At 53.1% G+C, this 14757-nt stretch overlaps 1 protein-coding gene and 1 long non-coding RNA gene across 2 annotated transcripts; both read right to left on the reverse strand.

Moving 5' to 3' along the window:
- Window positions 1–3267: 3267 nt before the first annotated feature.
- On the reverse strand, window positions 3268–5309 carry LOC123388475. Its single transcript, XR_006602989.1, has 2 exons — window positions 4106–5309; window positions 3268–3816 (listed from the first exon to the last, which is right to left on the reverse strand). It is a non-coding gene; the product is annotated as an uncharacterized LOC123388475 (long non-coding RNA).
- A 1053-nt stretch (window positions 5310–6362) lies between these two features.
- Window positions 6363–9082, reverse strand: LOC101694053 (EKC/KEOPS complex subunit LAGE3). The gene is made up of 3 exons (XM_045068136.1): window positions 8287–9082; window positions 7004–7132; window positions 6363–6715 (listed from the first exon to the last, which is right to left on the reverse strand). Exons 1-3 carry the CDS (start codon window positions 8523–8525, stop codon window positions 6601–6603), a joined length of 483 nt encoding a protein of 160 aa, XP_044924071.1. The 5' UTR covers window positions 8526–9082; the 3' UTR covers window positions 6363–6600.
- Window positions 9083–14757: the final 5675 nt, after the last annotated feature.

Below are 14757 nucleotides of genomic sequence, written 5' to 3' on the forward strand. Positions count from 1 at the left end.
CTTACCTGGGAGCAAAGAACCACACAGAGAAGAAGACAAAGACATCAAATGGGAACCCAGGTGGCTAAGGTGGTTAAGCTTCCAACTCATTTTTTTTTTTAAGATTTTATTTATTTGTCAGAGACAGAGGGAGAGAGAGCTAGCGAGCACAGGCAGAAAGAGTGCAGGCAGAGGCAGAGGGAGAAGCAGGCTTTCTGCCGAGCAAAGAACCCGATGTGGGACTCGATCCCAGGACCCTGGGATCATGACCTGAGCTAAAGGCAGCTGCTTAACCAACTAAGCCACCCAGGCGTCCCCCCACTCTTGATTTGGGGTTAGGTCATGATCTCAGGGTCATGAGATCGAGCCCCGTGTTGGGGGTCTATGATCAGCACGGAGTCTGCTTGAGATTCTTTCTCCCTCTGCCTCTCCTGCTTGTGCACTTGCTCTCTCTCTCTCACTCTCTCTCAAATAAATAAATGTTTTTAAAAAAAAGTAAGGGCAGGGACACAGGGAGAGACAGAGAGAGTAGTGGAATTGACAATGATTGGATCCCAGTTTGCTTTTTCTTCATTTCTGCAAGGTTTTGCATGGTGGCCATCAAGACGCAGTTGTGTACCTGTGAGTGTGTGCGTGCGTGTACTGAGACACAGACATATCTATTCATATTGTGTCTGTAGAACAGGCCTAGAAGAATATTCCCCAAAATTTTAATTAACTAACAGCAGTTATCTCTACGATGTGAGATATTTAACTTGAGTGTTGTTGTTGTTTTTAACAAAAAACATATAAATTTTCTAAACTGTGTTCCCTGGATGTTAAAGTGTTTCAAGAAGCTTCTATGATGTTTGAGGCCTGGGTGTCATTGAGAGCTCGTACTTGAAGACTTGTCAGACAGAGGGTGTATCTGGGAAGGCATGTCCCCATATCTCTGTCTTTTCTCAAGTTTATGCAATGAAATCCACAAAGGTGATATGTCCATGCAGTGGGACTCCACTGTACAGACAAATCCATACCCCTAGATTGGATGTACATGAAATAGGAAAACTTAGTAAAATCTGATTTTAAAATATTGACTCATGGGTGCCTGGGTGGCTCAGTCGGTTATGTGTCTGCCTTTGGCTCAGGTGGTGATCCCAGGGTCCTGGGATCGACTCCTGCATCAGGCTCCCTGCTCAGCAGGGAGCGTGCTTTTCCTTTCCCCCTGCTTGTGTTGTCTCTCTCTCTTTCTCTAATAAATAAATAAATGAATAAGCAAATAAAATCTTAAAAATAAAATACTGACTCATGAAAGAAGTTGTAAAAGATCGCAGGGATCGCCACATAAAAATAAAGCCCAGGTGCAGATGCTTTTACAAACCTTATCAGTTCCTCAGACTGAACTTTTCTGAATCAATTCTCCAGATTCCCCCGACATCCTGACCTGGCATTACAAGGTCACAAGAGCAGAATAACATCTGACAAGTTCATTTTCAAATCCCCACAGCCTCAGGCCAACATAAACTGAAACCCAAACTTGGAAACAACAGCACATAGGCAAAATAATGAGGCAAAAATATTGAATACTGTGGAAATCTACAAGTCTCTAAGTTTGTTGAAAAAATAACACTCTGTATAGAAATGTAAGAACAGTCAGTGCTCTGACAAAAATCTGACACCCCTTCGTGACACTGAGCACCCTTGGTGGGACTAGACTAGAAGCCTCATCTGAGCACGCCGCCTCACCCACACGCTCTCATCTCTCCGGAACTCATACTCATGCTTAGTCTCTACTCAAAGCAATTGTCTACCCTTGGCCCTAAGGAGGCTTGGCTCTGTCCTGAAGGACGCTGTGTTCTCACTGCCCCTCCTCAGGAGGCTTTCCTACCTTCTCAAGCCCATACACCTCATGGTAAGCAGGAGGCAGTGTGCTTCCCCCAGGGCTGTTCTCCTGCCCCATATTCTCACCCCCTTTACAAAGAACACTTAGCCATCTGAGGCCCGCGCTGTCCAGCCCCCTTGCCCATCGCTGTCTCTCAAGGGAACCATTCTGTCCGCAGACATTTACGAGGACTCTGCTGCGGCCCACTGTCCCCGCCACGGCCGGCTCCCGCCTCGTGCAGAGACCTCAGCGTGCAGGTGGCAGACCGCCGCGACCCACTAACCTCGACCCCCGCTCCGTCATCCCTGTCCCCTCGGGACGGTGACCCAGCCTACGCCAATCACAGGCTCACTCGCTCTCTCGGGGAACGGGGAGGAGGAAGAGAGACACAGAGAGATGGAAAGTGGCTGGAGCTGAGTCGCTGAGAGCCGGTGCTTGGACAGAGCCGGTCCGAGTCACGCCAACGAGACTACTCAGAGGGGCTCTGGCTCCCGCCCCGTCCCACCCGACACGGGAGCTCCTCCAGGGCCCTCCAGTGAGCCTGCTCACTCAGCCAGAGCTGCGATCTGCCGCTGGTGCCCGAAGTGTGCGCGTATATATCTACAGCATTATCTGTATCTGTGTATATATGTGTGTGTGTGTGTGTGTGTGTGTGTGTGTATATATATATTAAAGATTTTATTTTTTTGACAGAAAGAGAGATCACAAGCAGGCAGAGAGGCAGGCAGAGAGAGAGGAGGAAGCAGGCTCCCCACTGAGCAGAGAGCCTGACGAGGGGCTTGATCCCAGGACCCTGAGATCATGACCTGAGCCGAAGGCAGAGTCCTAACCCACTGAGCCACCCAGGTGCCCATATATATATATATATATATATATATATATATATATATAGTATATAAATATATATTATATTTTATAATATAAAAATATTATTTATATATATATATATATATTTTTTTTTTTTTTTTTTTTTTTTTAAGTAAGCCGTGAGGAGGAAAAGCGCTTTCCCAGTGTGATAAAGCTTTGGCATTCTGAACACAGACAGAACACTGACCAGCCGGGGGAGAAACGTGACTGTCCCGAACAGAAACCAGGCAGAGGATATGAGCGGACGGTTCTCAGCAGAGCCGGCGCGGGCCAAACGTCACACACGGTGTCACCTGCTTACACCAGCATCTCAGGGAAAGTGGAGCGGCACCGAAATGGGATTTGGGTTACCGCATGGGTTTGGTCTTACCAAGGTGTACACGACCAAGCACCTCCTGTCTGAGGTGGGACGTAGGGAAATGGACACTTTCACGCATGACGGGCGCAAGCTGCCGGGGCTGCGGTCCGGTCCTGTGTGTCAAGCGCGGGAAAGAGGGCTTGCTCTTTGACCCCAGTCCCCTTCTACAAATCTCCCGCACGAAAGCCAACGGGCCATGGTGTTCATTGCAGCCCAGTTTATAGTCCTGACGGGTGACAAGCGGTGGAAAGGTCTAGCATAGGGCACTGGCTAAGGGAGCTGAGGAACAGGGGCGTCTGGGGGACTCAGTGGGTTGGGCGCCCAACTCTTGATTTCAGCTTGGGTCGTGATCGGGGGGTCGTGAGATGGAGCGCCGCGTTGGGCTCCGTGTTCGGTGTGGAGCTTGGGGTTCCCCTCTGCCCCTCCCCCCATGCTCTAGCAATCATTCATTCAATCAATCAATCAATCTCGGGGAAAGGAGCTGAGGGGTACACACGTCTGGATGATTACACAGTCCCCACGGCCCACACCCGTGTCCTGTGCGTTTGGGTAATGATGCTTTAGAAGCACAGACGGGTGCTGGAGGTCGTCGGACTAAAGATCCTCTGAGGGACAGAAGGCGACGGGAGCATTGGGGACGCAGATGCAGCCGCCACAGGCCTGTCTCCTCCGCGGGGGATGGCGGGATCCCTGGAGGCTGAACGTCAGCTGAACTGGTAGGACCCCCGGTCTGGTGTGCCCTCGATGTCCCCTGCACGACAGGCTCAATCAGACGCAAGAACTCTAAGATGACAGGTTTGCCAGAAGGAACTCCCTGTGCCCGCCACCCCCCACAAATAGAGCCCATCTGTTAAATAAGTTTAAAACCTGTGGGAAAATTTAATTCTAAACTCAGAAAATACATTTTATGTTGCCCCTTTAATATGTAAGCACAAGTATAAAACTGATGAGATATTACCAAATGTTGACAGTAGTTAATTGCAAATGATAGAGCATAATTGATTTTCATTATTCCCCATTTCCTAAGTTGTTTCAGTTACCTTGTACCATCTGAATATCTGAGTCCCGGAGCACCTGGATGGCTCAGTCGGTGAAGCATGTGCCTTCAGTTTGGGTCATGATCCTACGGTCCTGGGATGGAGCCCATCATCAGGCTCTTTGCTCACTGGGGAGCCTGCTTCTCCCTCTCCCTCTGCCTGCCACTCCCCCTGCTCGTGCTCTCTCTGTGTCAAATAAATGAGTAAAATCTTCAAAAAGAAATCAATGTCTGAATCCCTGGCTCTTCCTTGCATCCGTAGGGCAAGGCTGATACCATCCGAGGGTAGCAGAACAGAAACTTGGCATTGTGGTTCAGTTTTATCTTCTGCAGGAAAACTGTGTGAGTGCTTTCCTCCTCTAGCAACGGGGAAACAAGCGGGTCCTGCACACCAGAGGGCCAGTATGGGCAGAGGCCAGCCCACGGCTCTCCGCGGAAGCCCAGCATCATCAACGTCTCCAGGCACGTGCACCAGGTTAGGACTCAAGTGCCTTTGCCGTGCTGAGACCCAGTGAGAAAATGGCCCCCCGACAGCATGGCCCCCAGAACCAAGGAAAGCTGCTCTAGAAAGGAGGCACGGACATTCGCCGGGACGTGCTCCTTGTCGTCAGTATGCTAGGAGGGAAGGGAAAGCAAGTCAAGTCCCAGCTGGGCCCATGTTTCTCCTTTGCGAGGTGGCCACTAGCCCTAACCCTCCTGTGTCTCCCTCATGGAGGGCGCGGATGTCCCCAGGCGCCCCATCCTGCCCCCAAGAGCTAATCCTTAGGGTTTCTGTTGCAGTGACGCCCAAAGGTCTAGCCTTTTGCTGCCATCCCCCACTCCAGCCCTTTGTCGAACCTCCACAAACAGTCACTGCCTGTAGTTGCTGGCACTTTCTGATCCCCCTGCGGTGGGGTTCAACACCTGAGGCCAGAAGCGCACAGGCGATCCCCTCCCCCAGGTGCAGAGAAACTCGGGCTCAGGAACCAGATACTATTGACTTGGCCCCAGTCACAGGCCTCCAGGCCGCCTCATTCTGCCAACAACTGCCTTTTGATGAGCTGTCAACCCCCTCCCACGTCCCCTCAGGCCACTCTGACCTGTCTCCCTCTACTGTCTGCCTTCAGGACCATCCCCGCCCCCACGCAAGAGGCCACTCCTGGCATGTCCCTCCAGGCTGTCTTCTTCTGCTGTCCTGTTCTCCCCCCCCGCCCTCCCCTTCCCCTCCCTTCCATACTCACCAACCCACTTGGGAACAACGTCTCGAGCTGCTCCTGGCCACTGTCCCTCCACCTCTTCCCGGCCAGCCCACCAGGACTGCAGCTTCCTGGCGGACCCAGCTCCTGGATTTTGTGGGACAAAACCATCCCAGCAGTCTGCCTCTTCTCTACCTGGCTACCAGCTCAGCTTCTGGAACGACCTGCAGAGCATCACCGTGAGGCCCATGAGGAGTCTGTGTAGTCCGTGCTACTAATTTCAGTAGGACCTCCTGGAATTCGCACCTGTAGGAATCACAGGGGTATCCTGACCTTTCGCATCACCTACCACATCTTCCCCACCAGCTGACATCTGCACAGCCATCTGGGGCCTGCATGCTGCTGTGCTTTTCCCCTAAGAGCCCAAGGGCAACAGATTACCCCCTTCTTGGACTGTTTGGAAATGGAGGTTCCTACAGAAATCCTATTTAGAGTGCAAGGGTTTCTGGCATAGCTGCGCAAACCCTTCCCTATGACTGGCTCCTGCTGGGCTGGTCCAGCCAAGAGCTCTCAGAGGACCTCTAATTGCCTCTATTAACGTATCTTAAGGAAGCATCATACAAAGACTTTACGCCAGAGTCCCACTGACTCACCATCTCTCATTGGCGGCAAAGCTGAAGAGAATTTAAAAGTTCAGTAATGACATGAGAACGCATCTTTCATGCATGCATTCGAGAATGCACTCAGCGTTTTCAGAGAGGAAAAGTTCACATTCGGTGGGGAAAACATGCGGGGACATGGGAAACGTGCAAAATATTACCCCTTCTTCATTATTCTCCGTTTAGCATCTAAACACAAGGAGAAAACGAAGGACACATTCCACCGAGCGGAGAGAGCCGCTGACAGCAAAGGACAGGGAAGGACAGAGAAGGACAGAAGCCGCGTGCTCCCGTTTCCTCCACTGTCTTCAGTCCGCTCTCGCGCCTCCCTATCTCCATCCCAGAACCTCCCCTCCGCTTCCCCGAGGACAAAGGGAAGACCCTCTGAAGGCGGTGCCATGGCGGAAAAGAAACCCAGACAGAATCGCACAGCTCAGCTCCCTTTAATGGTCTGCAGTGACTGACCGTTTTAAGCGGCAAACAAAACAAAACAAAACAAAACAAAACAAAACAAAGGGGCCCTGAGTGCCCTGGGGCCCTGAGCCTCAGAGGATTAGGCCCTCCTAACACAGGGGCAGCAGGTACGACAGGAGTCCCTGTCCCGGGAAGGACGCAGTCCCCGGGGAGGGACACGATAGACTTCAGCCCCTCTCCCCAGCCCAGGCTTAGCGGGAAATGGGGGGCCCAAAGCGCCGCATGGTCCGCATCACCAGGGAAAGGTGGTCCAGGAAGTTGAGGACGGAAATTCGCAGGAGGCGAGGATCCTCAGCTCTCCAGCGGCTGAAAGGGAGCAGAAAAGACAACCGAGTTGGAGGTGGAAGCTTCTCCCCTTCCTTGCTCTGCCGCCCCCCGCCCCAAATCCAGCCCACCAACCCCGACATCCCCATGAAGGCACTTCCCTGTACCCCAGGCCAGGCTGCAGGTGCAGGCCGAGACAGCCTCCGCCACCCCTGTCCCTGGAAGTAACCGTTCATGGAGGGTCTCTGTGTGTCCAGCTGAGTGCCCCTTCCGTGGAGACCGGGCCTGCTACCGGCTACCGCTCCCACCGGGCCCCCTTCCAGAACTTACACGGCCAGGACGCTGCCGCTCACGGTGAGCAGCTTCTCGACAGCCTTTCTGTGGGGCTCGGCATCTGGGGCCAGGGACCCACAGGCGATCTCCGCCTCCAAGCAGGATGGAAAAGGGACGCAGAGGGCACTGGAGGAGACCGGCTTAAGGCACCATCCAAAGGATTTTGTGCCTGCCCCCCGCCCTTCTCAGGCCCCCCTGACGAGCCCAGTCCCCTTCCAGACAGCTCCCACCTCCTTCCCCGACCTAATCACGCCCAGCCACCCGGGCCCCAGACGCCAAGCCAGGCCCATAGCCCCCCACCCCCGCTCCCCCTGCAACCGGGTCATCCCCGGCTCTCCCTCCTTCCTTCCCCGACCCGTCCCTCTAAAGCCAGGCCATTGGCACCCTGATGGCATTTCTCTGCCGCCCCCCACTCCCCCAGCACACCCTGCCTCCCCTCTGTACCCCTTCAACCCAGCCACGGGCCAGAACCCCCCAGCTTCCTCCACCCCCTCGGTGACCACTGACCCACCAACCCTGGGCTGGACTCCTCCAGCCTCCCCAACATCTCCTGTGACCAGTGTCCCCGCAGCCCCGGGCGGGACCCACCCCCCCCAGCCACTCCCCCGGTGACCACCGTCCCACCGGCCCGGGCTGGACCCTCCCAGCCGCTCCCCCGGTGGCCACGGCCCCACCAGCCCTCTGCAGCCGCTCCCCACTGACTCCTGTCCCACCAGCAATCAGGCTGGACCCCCACAGCCTCTCCACCTCCTGTGACTACTGTCCCACCAGCCCCGGGCCGGACCACCCAGCCTGCCCCAGGGACCACTGTCCCACCAGCCCTGGGCCGGTCCCCCGCATCTGCTCCCCTGGGGACCACCGCCCCACCAGCCCTGGGCCGGAACCCCCAGCCGCGCCCCCGCTGACTACTGTCCCACCAGCCCCGGGCCTGAACCCCCAGCCTCCCCCAGTGACTACTGTCCCACCAGCCCTGGGCCAGACCTCTGCAGCCGCTCCTCCGGTGACTACTACCACACCAGCAATCGGGCTGGACTCCCACAGTCTCCACCCCCCCCGCACACCACTGTCCCACCAGCCTCGGCCAGACCCTCCAGCCGCTCCCCCGGTGACCACTGTCCCACCAGCCCTGGCCGGACCGCCCTAGCCGTCCCCAGCCCCCGGTGAACACCGCCCCTCTCCCTGTCCGCCCGCAGGCCGCCCCGACCCTTCGGTCCCTCAGGGGCCCTGGCGCCCACAGCCAGCCCCCGGCCCAGGCCCCGCCGTCCGCTCGGGCAGGATACAATCCGTGTCTTCGGGTCTCCCGCCGTCCAGTCGTGGCAGCGGCGTCTCCGCCCGGCTCCGGGACGTGCCGTGCGCGCGAGACGGGCCGAGCCCTGCCGGCGGCGGCAGCAGCGGCCTCGCCCGCGCCGCCGGGAAAGCCGGGGCCGCCCCGGCCACCGCGACGGTCCTGGCCGTCCGGGCCGTGGTCCGCAGCGCCCGCCCCGCCGCCCGCGCCTGCGTCTGCGCCTGCCGCCTGCATGGCCGCCGCGCCCCGCCCCCGCCTTCCGGGCGCCGCTCCCGCCGCCCCGCCCCTCTGAGGAACTGGGGCTTCTTCCCAAAGCCCCGCCTTTCGCGAGGCCCCGCCCCCGCGCCGCGCGCCCGCCACTGTCTCAGGGCGGGGCGGGGCGGCGTGGGGGGAAAAGGGTGCCGGGCGCGTGGCCGCTTCCCGCCAAACCGACCCGGCGGGGGCCCGCCAGGAAAGCGCGGCTCTCTCCACAAGCCCTGCGTCTCAGAGCCCGACGCGTCCCCAGGGCACCTGCGCCAACGGGCTCCTAGGGAGGCCGCCGGGCCTGTGGTCGCTGCCCGCCCAGTGGGCCCTTGCACCCTCGGGCCCTGGGAGGACCCATGGCTGCCGAGCCGGCGAGCGCTTCCTCGCAAAGCTCAGCGCCTTTGTAGGCGACGCGACTCGGGCTGCCCGGAGCGCCTGCGCCAACAGCCCCCATCGCCCCCCCCACCCCGGCCAACCCCACCGACCCGCCCCGGCCCCGCGGAGCCTGCTGGGCCCTAGACTCGCCTCCCACAGTCCCGGTCAGCTGCCCCGGGAGCTGCCGGAGACCCCGCCCCACGGCTGCCTGGCCAATGAGCGCTCTCTCGCGAAGCCCCGCCCCTCAGGGCTCCGTGGGAGCCAGGCGCGCCTGCGCATACACGACCCTTCCCTCGGGCGGCGGCCGGCAGCGTGCTGGCTTCCCGCCAAGCCGACCCCGCGGCCCGTGGCTTCCGGGACCGCCTTCCCGGCTGCGTGGCCAGCGAGCACTCCCTCACGGAACGCTGCCCCCTAGGGTGACACGTGACCCCGTCGCACCTCCGCAGTCCCGTCGTGCCTCAGCTCGACCCCCATCGCAGCCCCCACCCCTGCCCGAGACCTCGTGTGAAGCCACGGGACTCGAGGCCTGTTGCCCGCCCTGCCTCTTCCCGGGGTTCGGGTCCCCAGGGGGGACGTGCGGCTCGACGTCCTTGCAGCCATTCGTGGAAGGGAGGTGGGACAGAGCCCACGACGGATCCTGAGCCGCGCCCCGGCCCCATCGCCGGTACAGGTGGACAACCCGAAGTGGCCTTCGAGGGGGCGGCCCCTGGGATGAGCGCATCAGATGCGATTTTCGGGAAGAGGGCCCGGTGGCCCCCGTGCGAGGGCAAGCCTGCCAGAGGGACGAGGAGCGACGGGGTGGGCCCCGGAACTCAAGCAGTGGCCGCGGAAAACCGGGCTCGTGTCCTAGACGAACAACCAGAAGGCAGAACGGCAAAAGTCCCCACGGCCCGGTCTAGATGCCAGGAAGCCTGCACAACACCCCCAAGTGTAGACACCCATGATCTCTGGGTGGTGGCTTTGGGGGGCTGACTTCCTTGGGGGGGGCTTCTTCCCCCAAAAGGCCCGCGGAGACCTTACGTCATGTTTCTTTCATTTTTTTTTCTTGTACGTCGTCTCTACACCCAGCCTGGGCCAAAAACTCACGTGCCCCAGACCAAGAGTCGCATGCTGTACCCACCGAACCAGCCTGCGGGCACCCCCATAATCAAAAAGCAGTTTTTTAATCAGACAAGAGATATCCATCCTGGGATGCTGTATTAGTTTTCTGTGTCTGTCCTTGGTAATCATAAGGAAGGACATAAAACTGAACTAGAGCATCAAATCCTGCTCCATCTCCTCTCAAAACAGACCCTACATCAGACCACTTCACTCCCTCTTCATTGCTATCCCCAACCATACACTCAACAGAAACAACATGTTTGGGGCACCTGGGTGGCTCAGTGGGTTAATCATCTGCCTTCAGCTCAGGTCCTGACCCCAGGGTCCTGGGATCCAGCCCCACATGGGGCTCTCTGCGGAGCAGGCAGCCTGCTCCCTGGCCCCCTGCCTGCCTCTCTGCCTACTTGTGATCTCTGTCTGTCAAATAAATAAATAAAATCTTTTTTTAAAAAAAGTAACAACATGTTCAACAAAAATATAGTGATGGTTTTAAAATAGTAAGTAATAAATAATAAAAAGAAATAATATAATTATAAATAATACAAAATAAAACAAATGAAAAATAAATATAAATAAGTAAATATATAAATAGAAAATAAAAATTATAAAAATAATTTTAAAAATCTCAGCAAATTCTCTGTATTTCACCCCGCAAAATAAATGGGGCTTAATTTTTCTCCCCCTGAGTGTGTACTAGGCTGTAATTTCTTTCTCTCAAATAGCATATGGAAGAAGAAGTGACAATGTGGAAATTTGGAACCATAAATCATAAAAGGCTTGCCAGCTTCGGTTACTTGCTCTTAGCTAACTCTAACAGGGGAATCCATATCAGGAGGAACCAAGCCTCCAGCCAACCACCATGTGAGTGGCTGTTGTGAGCTACTTTGGAAGCAGATTTGCTCGACCAGACCAGCCTTCAGAGGACTGCCGTGCTGACCAGCAACTTCACCATGACCGCATGATAGACCCCGTGCCAAAACTACCCTTCTGGGCTACTCCCGGAGTGGTGACTCACAGAAACAATAAATGTCTCTTAGTTTAAGCTACTAAATTTTGAAGTAATTTGCTATGCAGTGAGAGATAACTAAGACACATAAATAAGACTATTTAACCAGCTGGGTAGTATTGTGCAGCAGAGTAAATGTACATGAGATTAAAGCAATATCACTAAGCTTTCCTCCACAGGTGTAGTACCTTTGCACTCCACAGTGTTTGAAAGTGTCTCTCTCTCTCTCTCTCCACAGTCTTGCCAGCAGAGTATATTGTCAAGAGTTTGAATTTTGGCAATCCAATATGTGAGAAATGGTATCTCAATGTATGTTATATGTATATTTCTCTTACAACTCAGCATGAATGTCTTCTTATATGTTTAGGGACCACTGGCACTTCCTTTTCTGTAAACCATCTGCTCATATCCCTTTCCCCATTTTTCTCTTACTCCTATCAATGTTTAGAAGTTCTCTTTTAAAGATATTTTAATTTATCTGTTTGTCAGAGAGAGCACGAGCAAGCATGCACGCACAAGCAGGGGGAGTGGCAGAGGAAGAGAGAGAAGCCGATTCCTCCCTGAGCAGGGAGCCCAATGTGGGGCTCAATCATAGGACCCCAAGATCATGACCCAAGCTGAAGGCAGATGCTTAACCAACTGAGCCACCCAGATGCCCCTAGAAGTTTTATACACACACACACACTCTCTCTCTCTTTGGATGTGACCTAAGTTGCAGAAGTCTTTTTCCTGTTTGTCACTTCTCTTATTTTGCTTCTGGAGGGATATTTTAAAGATTTTAATTATTTACTTGATAGAGAAAGAGGCAGAGAGAGAATGAGCACAAGCAAGGGGAGTGGGAGAAGGAGAAGCAGGCTTCCTGGTCCGCAGGAAGCCCGATGCGGGGCTCCATCCCAGGACCCTGGGATCATGACCTGAGCTGAAGGCAGACGCTTAAGGACCGAGCCATCCAGGAGGCCCTGGAGGGATATTTTGACATGCAAACTTTTAGTGTCATGAAACTGGTTGAACCTAACTTTATCTGGGATATCTTTTTATTTTTTAAAAAAGTATTTTATTTATTTTAGAGAGAGAGACAGAGAAAGAGAGACAGAGAGAGAGGGTGTGCAAGCATGGGGAGGGGCAGAAAGAGAGGGAGAAGGGACTCCCTGTTGAGCAAGGAGCCTGAAGTGGGATTCAATCCCAAGACCCTACAGTCATGACCTTAGCTGAAGACAGACACTTCACTAACTAAGCCACCCAGGTGCTCCTCGGATATGCTTTTTAAATGTAATAATTCTCAAGTTTATCTGGAACAACATAATGAAAAAGTAACCAGGAACCTGCTGAAAAAGGACAGTAATGACCAGAGAATAGTTAGTTGATCCATCGAAATGCACAGCAACACTAAATGCCGTGAGAACACACCATTGTATTCTATGTTGACACTAACACAGAGAAGTTCCAGGATGATTTAGAGCTGGTTGGGTACAGGATGATCTCTGAAATCTTGTTGAAGAAAAAAAATTATCAGGGAAAGAGGAGCTAACGGCCACTGATTCCAGGAGGAGCACCAGAAGCTTCACCCAGTTGTTTCAATCACCTTTTCCAAATGCTCTGAAAATGACAAGTTGCGGCTGAGGAAGACACAGACATTCTCCCCCAAATGGGAAACAAAAGAGCCCAAGGATCCTGATCACCTCAAGAGTCTTTCAGGCATTTCCTTCCTTTATAATAAGCATTATACTCTAGTCAAGGTGAACATCTTTCTCTCTCCATGGAAGAAGCTAAAAAGAAACTGGGATAAATTAGCAGATGATAAGGGTTTTCACACTGAGAAAAATCCAGGGTGGATATTGTTGCATATGCAGCTAATAGAAGCCAGACGCAGAAACAAACAAAACAAAAATAAAAAATGGACTTCCAGTTCCAGCTCAGCGTATAGGAGACTGGAAGTTGTCATTCTGTCCGAACAATCAGCCAAAAGCTGAAAAACAAAACTAACAACTCTTTTTAGATCTGTGGGAGAACTGAAGTCACAGGGCAAACTGCTATCCCCCAAACTGAAGAGACAGAGAAAGAGAATCACAACCAACCCACAAACAGATACCTCAAGGAGAACCAGCGCCAAGGGAGAAAAACTTGAATTGCAGCTGGTCAGTTCCTGGAAACTCAGTGCAGACAGGTCTGAGGGGGACCCAGTCAAGGGTCATTTTTGTGAGATTTACCTCAAGGAGCTCTACCAGGTCCTTATGGTGAATACTGGAGAAAGATCTTCTCATGCCTCTAGCAGGGGAATGGAAAGGGTAACTACTGTGACATATGACATACCATTTTGATCTTAACAAGGTCTGCTCACCAGAGAAACTGACCACAGCCTTACCTGCTGGGCTTTTATCAGAGCCTAATAGCCTAAGAGAAGAGAAATACACAATTGCAGCTCCCATCAGCCATCCTGAGCCACCTAAAGGAAGGAAGACTGAGATGCAGGCATGAAGTCCATAGCCCCAGTGCACAGGCTCACCGAACCGGATAGAATGCTTCTCCTGCCCCCCACCCCTGCATTACTAAAGGCCTATTTACAACAGTTCCTTTTACCTGGTACAGCATGTCCAACTATCAAGAAAAAATTAGAAGGTGTATTAAAAGAGCAAAAAACAATTTGAAGACACAGAGCAAGTATCAGAATCAGATTCAGATATAACAGAAATGTTGGAATTATCAGACCAACAAATTAAAATAACCATGATTAGTATGCTAAAGACTGTAGTGGAAAAGTACACAATGTGCAAGAACACATGGGTAGTTTAAGCAAGAGATGGAAAATCTAAGAAAGAATAAAAAATAAGTGCTAGAGATCAAAATCGCTAATGGAAATGAAGAATGTATCTTATGGGCTCATTAGTACACTGGACACTGCGGAGGAAAGAATCTCTGAGCTTGAAGATATGCAATAAAAACTTTCAAAACTGAGAAAGGAAAGAGAAAAAAGATTAAAAAAAAAAAAAAACAGAACAGAGGACACCTGGGTGGCTCAGTGGGTTAAGCATCTGCTTTCAGCTCAGGTCATGAACCCAGAGTCCTGGGATTGAGTCCCGCCTCGGGCTCCTTGCTCAATGGGGAGTTGTCTTCTCTCTCTCCCCTCCCCACTTCCCATGCTCTCTCTCACTCTCTCAAATAAATAAAATCTTTAAAAAAAAAACAGAACAGAATATCCATGGACTGTGTGACAACTACTAAAGGTATAACATATTTGTAATGGGAATGCCCAGAAGGAGACAAAAGAGAGAAGGAACAGAAGGAACATTTGAAGCAACAATGATTGAGAATTTCCCAAAATTAATGTAAGATACCAAACCACCGACAGAGGAATCTCAGAGAACATCAAATAGGATAAATCCCCCAAAAAACTATACCTTGACGTGACATATGTGGACTGTGGAAAAAGAGGAAAACATTGTGGGAGAAGCCTGAGGAAAACTGCATGTTACCTATAGAGGAGTAAAGATAAAAATTACATCCAACTTCTCAAACCACACAAGAAAAAGGGCAGTGAAATACTTTTAAAGTGTTGAGGGGGGAAAAAACCCCAACGACCTTGAATTCTATATCCTATAAAATTATTCTTCAAAAATGACCATGAGGGCGCCTGGGTGGCTTAGTGGGTTAAGCCGCTGCCTTCGGCTCAGGTCATGATCTCAGGGTCCTGGGATCGAGTCCCGCATCGGGCTCTCTGCTCGGCAGGGAGCCTGCTTCCTTCTC

This window comes from Mustela putorius, unplaced genomic scaffold (genome assembly GCF_011764305.1).
Source record: "Mustela putorius furo isolate JIRA1106 unplaced genomic scaffold, ASM1176430v1.1 tig00003899_pilon_pilon_pilon, whole genome shotgun sequence".
NCBI lineage: Eukaryota > Metazoa > Chordata > Mammalia > Carnivora > Mustelidae > Mustela > Mustela putorius.

Coding starts and splice junctions, on each gene's coding strand:
- LOC101694053 (XM_045068136.1), bottom strand. CDS start 8,525: ATGCAGGCGGCAGGCGCAGACGCAGGCGCGGGCGGCGGGGCGGGCGCT. Junction 7,133..8,286: donor GAGACCCGAAGACACGGATT/GTATCCTGCCCG, acceptor GGTCTCCTCCAG/TGCCCTCTGCGTCCCTTTTC. Junction 6,716..7,003: donor AGCGGCAGCGTCCTGGCCGT/GTAAGTTCTGGA, acceptor GCTCCCTTTCAG/CCGCTGGAGAGCTGAGGATC.